This window comes from Hemicordylus capensis, chromosome 6, assembly GCF_027244095.1.
Source record: "Hemicordylus capensis ecotype Gifberg chromosome 6, rHemCap1.1.pri, whole genome shotgun sequence".
Classification (NCBI taxonomy): Eukaryota; Metazoa; Chordata; class Lepidosauria; order Squamata; family Cordylidae; genus Hemicordylus; species Hemicordylus capensis.
This window is the reverse complement of record NC_069662.1, coordinates 148,574,048-148,588,688: the sequence shown is the minus strand read 5'-3', so window position 1 is coordinate 148,588,688 and position 14,641 is coordinate 148,574,048. Positions and strand designations below refer to the sequence as shown.

Below are 14,641 nucleotides of genomic sequence, written 5' to 3'. Positions count from 1 at the left end.
TAGATAATACTGAGCTAGATGGACCAATGAACTGACTCACTGCGGAGATTCTCACAATCGCCAAAAAGCGGGCTAAGGGAGCCATGCAGTTCCTAGCAGCTAACCTACCTAATTTTCCCTCCTTTAGCTGAGGTTAACCGAGCGAGCACTCCATTAACCTCTTCTCTCTGATCATGTATTGCTGCGGTGTGGCTCCACGCCGCGGCAACACATGAGGAGACCCCCGGCGTGAGGCTAAAACCAGACTCCTGGCCCTGGGGGTCTTTCCAGGATGCCCTGCACACTTGCGTGGGGCATCCTGGAACTTTGGGGGGCCACGTGGCCCCCTGCCGCAGCCCCCTGCCGGCTCCATGACAGTCGTGTGGGCGGCCGATCGGCCACCCTGGGCTATCTGGGGATCATCTGCGGGGAGAGCGGGATAACCCCTCTCTCCCCGCAAACCCTCTGAAGGCGTGTCTCACTGATCGGGAGACTTGCCTCAGTATGAGGCAACTTTCTAGGTTTCTAAAAGTGGCAGCTCTCTCTGGGATTCAGATACGGGTCCTGCCAGGAGATGCCAGCAATGGAACCTAAGGTCTTCTGCATGCTTTGCCACTGGGTTGCTCAAGAAAGAGATGAATGACCAAAAGGGAGAGCAAAATACCTGTTGAATTAAAAACTTGAGAGGCATCAAGGGAAATAGGATGGCTTTTAATAGCAGTATATGGAAGCTGTAAAAGAAGAAAGTTGGCACATGCATACGGAAGGCTTCATGTGAACTAAGGCTCCCTAAAAATTAGCTCCAGAACTTGTACTTAAGGTCAGCTCTTGACCCTGGAATAATATTGTTTAAATATTATTGTGAGTCTTTCTGTATTGCTTTTCAGTGACAAAAACACATTCCCACAGTGCTTTTCATGGAACAGGGAGTGAAAAAAAATGGTTCCCTGACCCCAAATGGCTCACAGTCTAAAAGAAGCACAAGGAAGAGGCTAGCAGCAGACACTGTTGGGAGGAGATACTCTGTTGGTTTGAAGAATGTGAAGCAAGTCAGGGCTGGCTATAGATTTCAGGGGCTCTTGGCCAATTGTCCTCTATGGACTGCTCTGCTCCTACCAGGGTTGGCCCTGGTGGTCTGCTGCCACTGCCACCACCACCACCACCACCACACAAAAGCTATGGGCACAGAGGGACTGGCACAGGGGCGTAACTACCATTAGGCAAGGAGAGGCAGTCGTCTTGGGGCCCCACTGCCTCGAGGGGCCCCCCAGAAGCACATCGCATGATTCTCCACCCACCCATGTTGCACCCCCTATGAATTATGTTGAGTCTCTTGGAGATCGGCAGGAGCAGAGAGTTAAAAAAAACTAGATTGTGAAGTGTGTTTGTGTGTGTATATCAGCGAGGGGCCCATTTTAAAATCTTGTCTCTGGGCCCCCTCCAACCTTGCTATGTCCCTGGACTAGCACTGGCCCCTTCCCAAGCCCCCAGCATAGTGTAGTGGTTAGAGTGTTTGACTAGGACCAGGAAGCCCCAGGTTTTAATCCCCGTATAACCATGAAGCTCACTGGCTGACTCTGGGCCCGTCATGTATGTCTCAATCTAACCTACATCACAGGGTTTTTGTGAGGATAAAAATAACCATGATAACTTCTGAGGTCAATAACCTCTGAGCTCCTCAAGGGAAGAGCAGGATAGAAGTGTAAAACAAACAAACAAACAAACAAACAAACAAACAACCCAAGAATCAGGCTGGGCTTACTGCTATTTGCCACTTCAGGTGACCGGCAACTAACAATCCTGCCTCCATTGCTGGCTTCACACTTGCCCGGGTGGGAGCTAGTGCTGACCCTGTCCCAGCCCATCACTGGCCCCACCTCACCTGCCCAGCCACAGCCCTCTTTCTCCAAATCACTGGCCTCAACATCTTGGACCAGAGGCGCTCTTACCTCTGGGGTTGAAGTCCAGGGGTCCTCCACAGCCCCTGGGGCCCCCCAAATCCTCTCTAGCCTGTCCTGGGTAGTTTGGTTGCCTGGCCGAGCATGATGATGCTTAATTTGCAGGGGAGGGGAGTCTCCAAAGGCCGTTAGGTCCAGGCTTCAAAATTACTTGGGTGCACCTCTGTCTTGGATGTGCCATTGCAGCTGGTTATCTGCGCAATGCGCTGTGGGAGGCAGTGTGGTGTGTGACTTCTGCAGCAGTGCCAGCTGCCTGAACTTTCCATCCCTTCTGTGCTGATAAACCGGCAGCAAAAGCATGCTGTGCTTGCACGGGGCACCCAGGGACTTCCAGGGCCCAAGTGGCTCCTGGTTCCTGCAGCCCCCACTGGCTCTATGTCAGAGTCAGTAGTTGTGCAGGTGGTCAATCCAGCCACCGAGGGCTTCACGGGTGATCATCTGTGGGGAGAGCGGGTTAAGCCCACTCTTCCCGCAAAGCATCTCGAGGCGCTTCACACTCATTGTGTGAAGCGCCTCAACATCAGAGACAATATGAAGCCCTGAGGGACACCCTACGAAAATTCAGATTTTTGAAGAACAGTAATCCCGAAGCAACACCATCTGGAATCTGCCTGAGAGGTAGGAGCAGAAAGACCAGAAGACAGTGCTTCCCACCCCCCACCCCCTCAGATGTCCCAGAACAATACCATCGTCTATAGTATTGTACGCCGCTAAGAGATGCAAGAGGACCAACAGAGCCACACTCCCTCTTGTCAATTCCCAATTGGAGATCATCCATCAGGCCAACCAAGGCAGTCTCCACCCCACAGCCTGCCCAAAAGCCAGTTTGAAATGGGTCTAGATAATCAGTTTCCTCCAAGACCACCTGGAGCTAGAGGGCCACCACCTTCTTAATCACCTTGCCCAGCCACTGACAGTTGTTGTTGTTATTATTATTATTACATTTATATCCCGCTCTTCCTCCAAGGAGCCCCAGAGTACTACATACTTAAGGTTCTCTTTCAGAACAACCCTGTGAAGTAGGCTGGGCTGAAAGAGAAGTGACTGGCCCAGAGTCACCCAGCTAGTATCATGGCTGAATGGGGATTTGAACTCAGGTCTCCTCGGTCCTAGTCCAGTACTCTAACCTCTACACCACGCTGGTTGGAGACAGGCCTGTAGTTACTTAGCTCTGAGGGATCCAAGGCAGGCTTCTTCAAAAGCGGTCTAATAATTGTCTCCTTAAGACAAGGAGGCATCCTATCTTCCCTCAGAGATGCATTTATAATTGCAACCAGTTCCTCTATAACAACCTCCCTGCCAGAGAGTATAAACCATGTTGGGTGAGGATCAAGAGGGCAGGTGGTAGGCCGCATCGTTCCAAGCAACTTGTCCACATCCTCAAGAGTCATAAAGTGAAAATGATCCAGGGAGGGTCATCACAAAAGATGAACTGCTGGATGCAGTTCAGCAATCGTGGGGTTTGAATCGAAGTAGGTCCGAATAGAAGAGATTTTGTCCACAAAAAATTCATTAAAAATGCCACAGCAAGTAACTGTTGGTTCTAGGTTCTGATTCAAGGGGGAATGGGCATATACCAGCCCCCTCACAACTCTGCCAGACATGAACTTGTCGACGCAATACAAGCAGAAAAGAATTTATAGCATTATAACTCCGAGGGATCCAAGGCAGAAATTATAGCATTTAGATTTAAGTCCTGGTAAGTTTTGAACCTAGCCCCCTCTTTAACCTAATTTTGCAGAGAAGCTGAACTCTTGCAGTGATTTTTCTTTCTTTTTTAATCTTAAAGCTCGGCTTCCTTGCAAAGCTCACCTTCACAGTTCTACAAAGCAGCCCATGTATGGTTATTCAGAAATAGTCACCACCAGTTTTCTCTCTGATTTTTTTCATCTGTGTGAGGAATGAGTTTTGTTCTGGGCAGCAGTATCAAGGCTGTGTGTGTGTGTGTGTGTGTGTGTGTGCATGCATGCATTCAGAGTGGGTCCTTCCTGATTAAACCTAAGTGGGATCTAAAATTAACTGAGTGGACATAAAGAGGCGTTGAACGTGCACATGCGCATGCCTTAGAGTGCCAGTGCCTTTTTAAAGGCATGCCTTAGAGTAAACACTGGTCACCACTACTGATTTCAATAAGACACCGTGCACCGAATTAAAGCCACGAAGTCCAATCATATGTATGTTTACTCACAAGCAAGCCCTATGAAGTCCAATGGGGTTTGCTCCCAAGTAAACATGCACAGGACTGTGACCCTAACTCCCCTAATAAAGCTGCAGCCCTAGAAAACATTTACTTGGAAGTAAATCCCATTGGGACTTCTGAGTAAATGTATTTCATTTATTTACTTATACGTTCTGTCCTTCCTCCAAAGAGTCCAGTGTAGAGCAGTGTTGATGGTTATGTTCATCCTCACAACAACCCTGTGAGGCAGGTTAGGCTGAGAGTGAAGTGCCTGGCCCAGAGTCACCCACTGAGTTTCACGGCTGAGTGGGGATTTGAACCTGGGTCTGCTGTGCAGATCTGTAAGCATCAGAACCAAAGGCGGCTCCAGAAAGAGCGTTTCTTATGTTCTTATTTGGAGGGCTGTGGGCCACCTCCAGCCTCAAAGGCAGGATGCCTCCGAGTACCAGTTGCAGGGGAGTAACAGCAGGAGAGAGGGCAGGCCCTCAACTCCTGCCTGTGGCGAAACAGGATGCTGGACTAGATGGGCCTGATCCGGCAGGGCTGTTCTTATGTTCTAAGGGGGCAAGGGTCCCTCCCAGAGAAGTGGGTCCTCCCTATTTCAAGGCGACACTGCTTGCCCACCCATACATGCATTTTGCCCCTTCGGTGCCCCCACCCCCCGTCCCCCGCTCGATCCCAACCCCGGCGCGGTGCCGCCACTGTGACTGCCCTAGACCCGTGCCTTCGGAACCCGTTCCACGGATTAGGGTGATGGGGCTGGCTCCCTGGTCAGTGCCGTTGGGATCATGCCCTTCGCTGCCAACAAAAGTGGCTACGAGTCGACTTCAATGAGGAACGAACTCGGTTCAAGCCGGGCAGCCGTCCGGAATGAGAGAAGCGTCAGGAGGGACGGGACAAAGAAAGCCGTTCCATCCTGGTGAGAACAGCGACCACCTCTCCGGGAGACCCGAGTGGCGGGGGCGGGAGAAGGACTGCGAGGAGCAATGCCCTGCACGGCCTTAGCGGGGAGACAGCGCGGCCCCTCCCCTGCCGCAGGGGTGAGGAAGGAAGGAAGGAAGCAAGCGAGAGAGCGAGCGAGCCGCCGCCGCCGCCTGGCTGCGCGCAGGAGGAGACGCCGAACAGGTGGCCAGAGACAGCGGCGGGCGCGCCGGGCAGGCAGCGGACGAGCAGCCAGCGAGGAGGCAGGCGCGCGTTGCGCTGGCGGCGCCTCTCTCCCCCCGGCATGTGAGCGGACGCCCGAGCCGCCCCCTGGCCCAGCAGCGGCGGGACTCCGCCGACTTGGTCGCTGCAGGCTCAGCCGCCCGCCCGCTCGCCCTGGGGCCGGGCTCCCGCTTGGCGTCGGTGGCCGGCGGGGAGCGCGAAGGGCAAGGCGAGCGCGCCGCTCTCCCACCAAGCTGCCCCTCGCAGCTGGCTCGCTAGCGGAGGATCGGGGCCGGGAGGATGAAAGTCACGGTCTGCTTCGGCAGGACCCGGGTGGTCGTGCCCTGCGGGGACGGCAACATGAAAGTTTTAAGCCTGATCGAACAAGCGGTCACCAGGTACAGGAAGGCGATTGCCAAGGTGAGTGCGGGGCAGGAGGGAAGGGGCGGCGGCGGGGTGAGGACCTGGGCGAGTTACGGGTGCGGGGAGAGGAGGAGGAGGAGGAGGAGGGGAGAGGCGAAGGAACAGCAGCAGCTGGGAGAAGAGGAGGAGGGAGGGAGAGAGAGAGAGGGCGCCTGGGATCAATATGGCGCTTCCTGGAAGGGGGAGGGAGGTAGAAAAAGTGGAGCCTGGTGTGGAGAGGGAGCTGCTGCGAAGGCGGGCGGGGGGCAGCGGAGCAAGGGGGGCTGGCGATCGGAGCCCCCCTCCCACGCCCTCGCCCGAATTGGAGGCTTTGTGGTGGTCTCTGCCAAGTAGGCACTGGGCGCACAAGGGAGCGTTTGGGCTGGTGGTGTGCAGCGATCGCTTCTCCTCGCCTTTCCCCCCTGACAGTAAACTTTGAAGCGCTGCTGAGCTCTTCTTGGAGCGTGCGGGGCTCTGGATCCGGGAGGAAGGGGGCTGGGGTGGGAGAGAAAGAGACGCTTCCGAGTTAGGGGCCGAACATGGCTCCCTTTGTGCCGCCGCCGCCGCCTCCTCGCTGGGGCCAGCTGAGATTTTTGAATCCGGTGGAGAGCTACACAGTTGCAGAGTCGCGTGTGGCTGCTGGGGCCTGAACTCCTCTTTGTTGCAGTTTCTGTGACCAGCAAGCAAGTGGTGGTCGTGGCTTTAGAGCTCCCCCCGCCCAGCCCACGAAACCTCCTTGATCATTCCTGGCTCCCCCTGTTCAGAAAAGAGGACGGCGGAGCCGTTCTGTTTTGCACGAATTCGTAAATGCCCACGGCTGCAAGCACAGTCCGGCTGTTGGGTGTCATTTCTCGAAGGGGACACACACGTTTCTGGTTGCAATTGTTGCACAGCGTTGCAGTTGTTCCTCGTCGCCTTGTTGTACAACAGCACATGACATTCTTTGCACAAAACTCGCTGGGGGTGTGTGAAATCCTTCTCTTGTGTCTCCTGCATCGTGCAGATTTCCCTCCCTCCCTCCCTATGGGCTGTGGTTATTGCAAACACTTGAAATCCAGCCCCAGGCTTTCCAGCTAGTCCAGGCCCAAGAGAGGGGGGAACCACCTAAACAAGAAATCATGGAGTTCTTGTGCATTTTGGAAAGATACATAAGCTCTATACAACATCCTATATCTTCTCTTCTCCATGGTTTTCTAGTTGTTGTTTATCAAGTCGACCATCAAACATTCAGTTTAGTTTTATTTTACTTGAAAACAAATAGTTCTGCCACATTATTGAGCAGCTCCCATAGTGAACACCAGTGTCAATATCCTTCCTTCTGAAATGACAGAAATGCTGTTAACATGCTTGTCTAGTTTGTGTGTGTGCGTGTGCAGAGAGAGAGTGATGCTGCTGTAAGGGACCCCGTGGCTGAAATCTCTCCTTGACGTGGTTAACTTCTTGAAACACAAGCAACTGGTGAATGGGGTGTTCGATGAGGTTTTGCACATAATTACAACTTGCTTAGAGCTGGAGTTGTGCTATTCCTGAGCGTGCAGTCCATTAGAAATTGTATGCCTTCCTGCCTTGTATAAGCTTGCTTGGATTTTACTGGTTTTTTCAGGGGTGTGGGGAGAAACACATCTCTTATAAAGTCTTGGGAGAATAAACACATGATCCTTTCCTGTAAAGAACATTCAGTGCTTTTCCTTCTGTGGTCTGTACCGAACTAGGTATGAATTCCATTTTCTTTAAAACAAAACACCCTAAAACAAACTCTTGCTTCTGGTCAGTGATTTAATTGCAGGCCTTTATTTTGGAATTGTTTACTTTTAAGCTCTCCATGTTGCAGACTGGAATATTTTTGGATTTAGTGGGTGAGGGTCTGGAAGGGAACACATTCAGGGGAGGGGTGTCTGTTCTGCCTGAAGAAGCTTGTGTGTGAATTCTACTTCCCACTGCATTTTAAAATGCTGTGTCAAAAATGCAAATACAGTAGGTGGTTGCTTCAAGGATAACTGGCAATATTGTTTTGTATGTTCCAGCTCTCCCTGTCCTTCGGGGAACGAAATCTGCAGTAAAACCAAATAAGATAAGGCTTCATGGACGACAACACTGTTGAAGAAATAACGCTCTTATTTGAGAAATAAAAAACTACATCCAGGGGAAACAAAATAGGGCCTAGGTCTTTGAAAATATAGTGTGTGTGTGTGTGTGTGTGCCTTTAAGAAATCCTTTCCCCCTACAGCTTGAGCCTCCATCCAGGCTAACCAGAGTGTAAGAAAATCTCTTGCTGTGGAGAGGAGAGCTGGTCTCCAGCGAGAGGCTAACTCAGAGGGTTGTGAGTCATACCAGAGTGGTAGGGAAAGCATGCTGCCTGCAAACTACAGGCTTGGAAAGGAAAGAAGAGAGAGTGTGTGTTGTCCCTTGTATAATGCTGGTGATGTGCCCAGCAGCTTTTGAATTGGATGAAAGATGGTGCTCCTGCGGAACGGAGTTCCCACTTTGAAACGGACGGACGTAGTAGTTGGCAATTGGCCGGTGGTTGAGATGCCTTGGGAGCAACATATAGTCCTTGTAGCAGACTGGAGACCTGCAGCTGCCTTGCACGTTCAGGACTGGCTTTTGCTAATAGACAGGATGGCGAAGGATGTGTTAGGCCATGGCTTCTGGACATGTGATACGCCTGCAAAGGGACTCTTACCCCCTGGACTTAGGGGCCGAAGTCCGGGGCCTCCATACCCCCTGGGGCCCCACAAATCCTTTTTAGTCTGTCCCAGGTGGTGTGGTCACATTAAAAATGTGTTGAAAATACAGTGGTGGTGGGGCCTCCAAAAGCCCTTAGGTCCAGGTTCCAAAACTACCTAGCTGCACCTCTGAACGCCTGTGATATATCCAGCAGGGATGTGCATGGAACCGGCTCAGAGGCCCTTTATGGGCCTCCAAACCGACTGCTGCGGGGGTGCCGCTTTAAGAGCGGGAGAGGGTACACTTACCCCTCCCGCCAGTGTTCATTTCTCTAACAGCTAATCGGGGCGGCAGCATAGCTCCCTGTTGCCCCCATCGGCTGGATATGGCTGGAAGTTCCAGGCCCCCCTGCGCACCGCCTTCAAGCCTCCTTGTTGCAGTTCCATGCACATCCCTAATATCCAGGGGTGTAGAAATGTCTGAGTGGGCCCCCTGGGCCACCCACATTCTTCATTGCCTCCCCCACCCACCCACCCCGCCGCTGTGTGTTTTGGCTGCAGAAGGACTGTAAGAACATAGTGAAAAACAAAATTCCAGGTTAGCTGAGGATTGCTCATGGACTTAATGTGAACTGCCCAGAACCCATACATGAAATTCAGGAACTTGTGTTTCCTACACAATTTCACAGATGCAAGACAGCCATCCATGACACTGGTAGTATTTAATGTGTATATAGTTCTCTGAATACCCTCTTGGAGACTTGCATGTAACCTCAGTGATCTTCACAACAGCCCTGCAGGGAAGGCCATATTGCAGATGATAGGACAGACACTGAGGTCAGGAGATGTTGCCTTGCCAAAGACCACCTAGAGAGTTTGTGGAAGAGGTGGCAGCTGAACCAGGGACTTGCCGCTCTCAGGGAATTGCCAGGCTTTCCTCTGTTGGCTTCGCCACAATCGTACATCAAGGAGATGAGCCTGGATGCTTTTCTTCTTCTTCTTTAAATGCGGGGGTGGGAGTCCAACCGCACCACCTTTTCTAATGCATGGGGTGGAGTGGGAGCTTAGGATCCAACACAAGAGGAAAGCCCCACTCAACAAGGCACAGGCAAGTCACCAGGCTGCACACAGAGAATAAAGTGACGGGTACATAGTCACGGCACCCAGGAAGAGTGGAGAGCTTGTGGGCTTCCCCTGGTCTTGGCTCAGGCTGCAGCTCTGTTTCCACTGAGAGGCTGCTGCAGAGGCAGTCGGTCAGCATCAGGCCACATGTTTACATCTTCATATACCGCGCTCTTTAGGTGTTCGGCCTTCTCTCTTCCCACCTCACCTTAATTATCGTGAGGGCCCCTGGTCACTCTGTGGTGGCAGTTGTGGGAGGGAGGGGCCATCTCCGTGAGGACATGGGAGTTGTATGGTGGAAGAAGCTCCCAGCCAGTGTTCCTTCTAACAGGGATTCCCATATGTTGTGGACTACAACTCCCATAATCCCCAATCAAAGGCTATTGCAGCTGGGAATGCTAGGAGTTGTAATCAGCAACATCTGGGAATCCCTGGTAGAGGGAACACTGCTACCAGCCTGTGTCTGTGTTTCTCTCTCCTCCCCTCAGAGCAAGATAGTCCCTCCCTGGTCACATGGGTGTCTGCAGGAATTTTTCAGGTTGGGGAGACTGCAACCCTATACCCACTTACCTGGGAGCAAGCCCCATTTAATTCAAAGGGACTGGCTTATTCTGGGGGTGGGTAGGAAGCAACTGCTCCCTCCTGCCCCTCTTTCTGAACACCCATGCCCGGCCACTCTGTGGTGGCAGTTTGGGGAGGGAGACTTTGGTTTACCAGTGACATCATACAGAAGTAGTTAACGCTCTCATTAATATCTGTGTCGATGACTCCTTGTTCCTTTTGACTGCTCTTCATAGTCTTTGAAAGCACTCCTGGTTTGGTTCCTCCTTTTGAAAACCGTGGCGTAATGGCTCCTGTGTGGTCCTCGCTTGGAGGGTTGGAGCACCCATTTATTCAGTTCAGTTGGCCCTCTCTCCAAGGTAACGGGCCAACCCGCACCGTGAGTTTCTGAAATTCAAAGCAGTTGGCTGTGTGATGTTGGGAGTGTGTGGAATCAAGTCTTGCTAGGCCTGCCATCTAAGGAAAGTGTTGTGGGAGGACTCTTCCAGCCAACTAGGGTGGACCCAGTTGAAAACGCCTGAGGTCGTTCATGGAAGTTGTGATATGAACTCCAGAAGTCCTGAGATTTGCGGATGGCAAAAGCTGAAGATTTATGCAACTCTAGTTTCTGTTTGGACATGTTGCCATTGTGTCCTGAAGCCTTTTTTTTTATTTTTTTAACTATGAAAGCAGAGGCTCCGAGTGCACCGGGGTTTCAAACTGAGGCCTTCCAGCTATTGTTGGACTACAGCTCCCATCATCCCCAGTCTTAATGGTCAGTAGCCAGAGAAGATGGGAGTTGGAGGGCCACAGTTTCAGACCCCTGAACTATGTAACATGGTGATCCCCCCCACCCGCTTTTAACCCAAAGAACCTGGGGCAGCCTGTCCGGGGGGGGGCAGGGGGACAGAGAGAAGCTGTTCCCCTCCAGTTATTTGTGAGTTTAAAATCATCCTCCAGATGCTGATTTGTCACATGTGGGGGTCTCCATAACTTGCCTATGTTTTCCTCCATGGGTGAAAAAGCAGATGGGGGAGGGCAGTTTTTGAGGTGAAAGAAATTGACAGAAGGGGAAAGGGTTAAGCATCCTCTCCCAATCTGCCCTCCTGCTCAGGTGCTATTCTGCCCAAGGCTGTTTGGGTATGAGGAAATGACTGTAGACTCTAATATATATGGGTCTTAGAAACACTTAACTTAGTAGCTTTTGGCAATGTTTGAAAGTCTTATTTGCAGGGGGGTGGGTGGGTTAAACAACCCTTGGATTCTTTGGAGTGTGCTAGGAATTCAGACTACATGCTGGCCTTCCTCTGGTTTAGAAAGCATTGTTTCCCATCCTTGCTGTAGTGCAGGCTCTAGTCAAGCAGGGGTCATAGGTCACTGCTTGTGAATAATGTCCGCTGAAATGAAAAGACTCTGATGCTGCAGCCCCTTGCTAAGAGTTAAGCCCCACTGAACTCAGTGGGACTTGCTTTGGAGTGAACGTGTATATGATTGTGCTGCAAATACATAGAAACAAAAGTACTTTGCTTAGTTTTGTGGTTGTGGCAGGATCAGTACAGTACCTGCAGTGTGATTGAGAAGGTGGGTCTTGCAGTGTGGGTCTTCGTTCTAGCAGAATATCAGGTTTTCTGTTCTTGCAAATGATAGGGGGAAGGGGACTAGGGAGGAGGCTCACGAGACTCCTGCAGGTGGAGAAAACGTAGCTTTTCGAAAAGGGATATGTTGACGGACGTGCAAGTTTGCTTTCCAGTGCCTGTGTGCATGCTATGTTCTCCAAACCATCTAGGCCTTGTATTGTTTGACGTGCTAGCCCTATTCACATGTGATGTTGTACAGTGAATGGACACTGGTACAGATCTGTACACAGGTATGCAATTATTCACATGTTATGTTGAGCACAGGTACAGCAGTATACTTCCTTTCTGCACCCTGCATTTGAGAGGCCTATACCCAGGTTCACTTTTAAAATGATTGCAGGTAGAGCCATTTATACACACACACACACACACACACACACACACACACACACACACACACACACAGAGACAACTGTACACTCATGCAACATGAGCCCTTTTCAGGGGTTATTCCACAGAGGTGGTGTTCTACACAAGAACAGCCTTTGAAAATGTGCCGGAAGTTCTGCCCTGGTGCATCACTCACCCAGTCCTACAGGCTACATGGAAGCGTCTGCCATCCCGCTTACAGCCTCTGCCTCTTCAGAGGAATGCCTGCAACCATAAGTGAAGTGCTGGGGGACTGAGTGAGTGACGTGCCAGAGCAGGACTTCCGGTGTGTTTTTGGAGGTTGTATGTGTGTACAGCCTCTGTGGCTGTACACTGTGGCTGTACTCAATGTCAAAATAGGACAATTATGTCTGCATAGGGCTGTTACGCTGTAGCAAACATGGGGTTGCCACCAAGTATGCCCTCGGCAGGGAGCCCTGTCAATTCCAACTCGGAGACCACTGGTCTATCTAGCTGGGTATTGTCTGCATTGTGTGGCTCCCGGGTTACAGGAAGGAGTCTTCCTCAGCCCTTCCTGGAGTGTTCTGCATGCAAAACATTACCAATGTATGGATGCTCCTGATGGCCATATGGTCCATCTAGGTCCGCATAGTTTACCCTAACTCTCAAAGCAGTTCTCAAAGGCTTCAGACAGAGGGGTCTTTCCTAGCTTTACCTGGAGATGTCAGGGATTGCCCTTGGGAACTTGTGCATGTGAAGCATGTGCTCTACCTCTGGTCTCCTTCCTGTTAAGGCTTTCGGGTGAGTGGCCTGTTTCATATGTTGATTAGGGATGTGTACGAATCGAGATTCGTGCACTGATTCGAAGCTCACCTCGAGCACCGTTAAAAGTGAGGAAAGCAGGTCTTTACCTGCTCCCCTACTGCTCAACACAGTTTCCTGCTGCGGCAGTGACCCCCAGGACCCCTCACACAGTGGTGGCACGCACATAGCCTCTGTCCATGCGTGGTAGTCATGGATGCTGACCATGCGAATCACCACCATGTAAAAGCAGAGGCCATGTGCATGCCACTACCATATGAGGGCTGCAGCAGGAAGCTGCTTCAAGGAACAGGGGAGCAGGTACAGATCTGCTCTCCTCACTTTTAAAGGTGCACGAGGTGAGCTTCGATGCAGTGCACGAGTCATGATTCGTGCTCATCTCTATGTGCTTCTCGCATTCATGCTTTAGGTATTTGCCTAAGATGGTTTAACTTTATATCTTCCCAAATTGTAATATAATTTTCACAGAGGCCACAGACCTGTCAGAAGTTTTGTAGTGTGTGCCTGTCTGCATGTATATGAATTGTCTCCGAGTTCCCTTGGTAAAAGTGATGGGATAATTAATAATTTCTTTTGAGAAATAGCCATATTAATATTTTCTTGAAGCCGAGAACTGCAGAGGCATCTCCAGGACTGTTCATCTTTAAATATCAAATGTGCATCAATGTTTCCATTGAGACCATCAAATTATTATAGTGATGAGATTCTGAAAGTACTTTCCCAAATACCTAGAGATGCATCTTGTGGAAGGTTTTGCAGACAGGCAGTGAGGCCGCTTCTAAGAAAGTGAAATGAGTAGGGAAAAATATTGAGTGTTTTATGACCTCTCCCTTGTCTCTTTTAGTGGAAGTTTTATAGTATGTTTGAAATTAAGTGGGAGAAATTGAACAAATAATTTGCTTTTGAAATCAATAGAACAGTTGGTAATGTATGTTAACAGTTTTAAATTTGAGTTTTAAAAATGACTTTTAAAAAGTTTTTAAATTGTTTTGTACTTATTTTGTATTTTTGGTGTGTGTGTTTTGATTTGATGTGTGTTATGTGTTTTTATTGGATATTAATCCAATTTTATTTAATATTGTATTGTGAGCCGCCCAGAGAACAATTTATGGGGCAGCTAACAAATAAAGGTGGTGGTGGTGGTGATGGTGGTGATAATGTTTGTTATTAATAAAATAAGTGATACTTTTTTGATGTCTTGTTGACATTATTTGCTAAAGTTTGTATTTGAATGGCTAGCTTAGGAAACATTTGTGCCTATTCTGTTTATAGCTTTTTGCAGGCAGTTTATTCAAAACTAGTGTTTTTAAGCCCGTTAAAATAACGGGTGCTAGTAAGGATATGATCTGCTGCCGCTGTTTCTTTCCTTTGCGGGTCCGGGCCGGTCTTGCCGCCGTTTTTTCCCCCTCAACCGGGCCGGTCCCGCCCCCGTTGTCTCTCCTCACTGGAGAAATCTCCTCCTCAACGCCGCTGTTGCCTCTGTCCTCCCCCGGTCTCTGCTTCTCCTCATTCGTTTTTGTGGCAGGGCTGGTCCCGCCGCTGCCGCCTCTGCCCTCCCCGGTTTCCGCTTGTTTTCCTTCGTTTTTGCGGCAGGGCTGATCCCGCCACTGCCGCCTCTGCCTGGTCCCCGCTTCTCATCCTCCTTTTTAGAGGCTGGGCTGGTCCCGCCGCTGCCGCATCTGCCCTCCCCAGTCTGCATCTGCCCTTCTCCTTCTTTCGTCCCGGGAGACAACATGGCCGCCGTGTCTCTGCGGCCGTATCTTTCTCGGACGTTCTGGGCATTCGCTCTGTGCATTCCCAGAACAGCTGAGAAAGACACGGGCGCAGAGACACGGGCGCACACCCTGGCTCTTTATTATATAG

At 50.7% G+C, this 14,641-nt stretch overlaps 1 protein-coding gene across 8 annotated transcripts in view; it reads left to right on the top strand.

The window, feature by feature from the left end:
• The first annotated feature begins 5,100 nt into the window (after positions 1-5,100).
• Positions 5,101-14,641, top strand: part of PARD3 (par-3 family cell polarity regulator) — a 766,284-nt gene continuing 756,743 nt past the window's right edge. For 3 of the 8 annotated variants that reach the window (XM_053261602.1, XM_053261599.1, XM_053261597.1), the window contains exon 1: positions 5,104-5,679. In XM_053261602.1, the coding sequence (XP_053117577.1) occupies positions 5,560-5,679 (120 nt within the window). In that variant the 5' untranslated portion in view covers positions 5,104-5,559. Of the gene's footprint in view, positions 5,680-14,641 lie in introns of all 8 variants that reach the window. The other 5 variants (XM_053261606.1, XM_053261605.1, XM_053261603.1 and 2 more) reach the window with 3 other exon arrangements.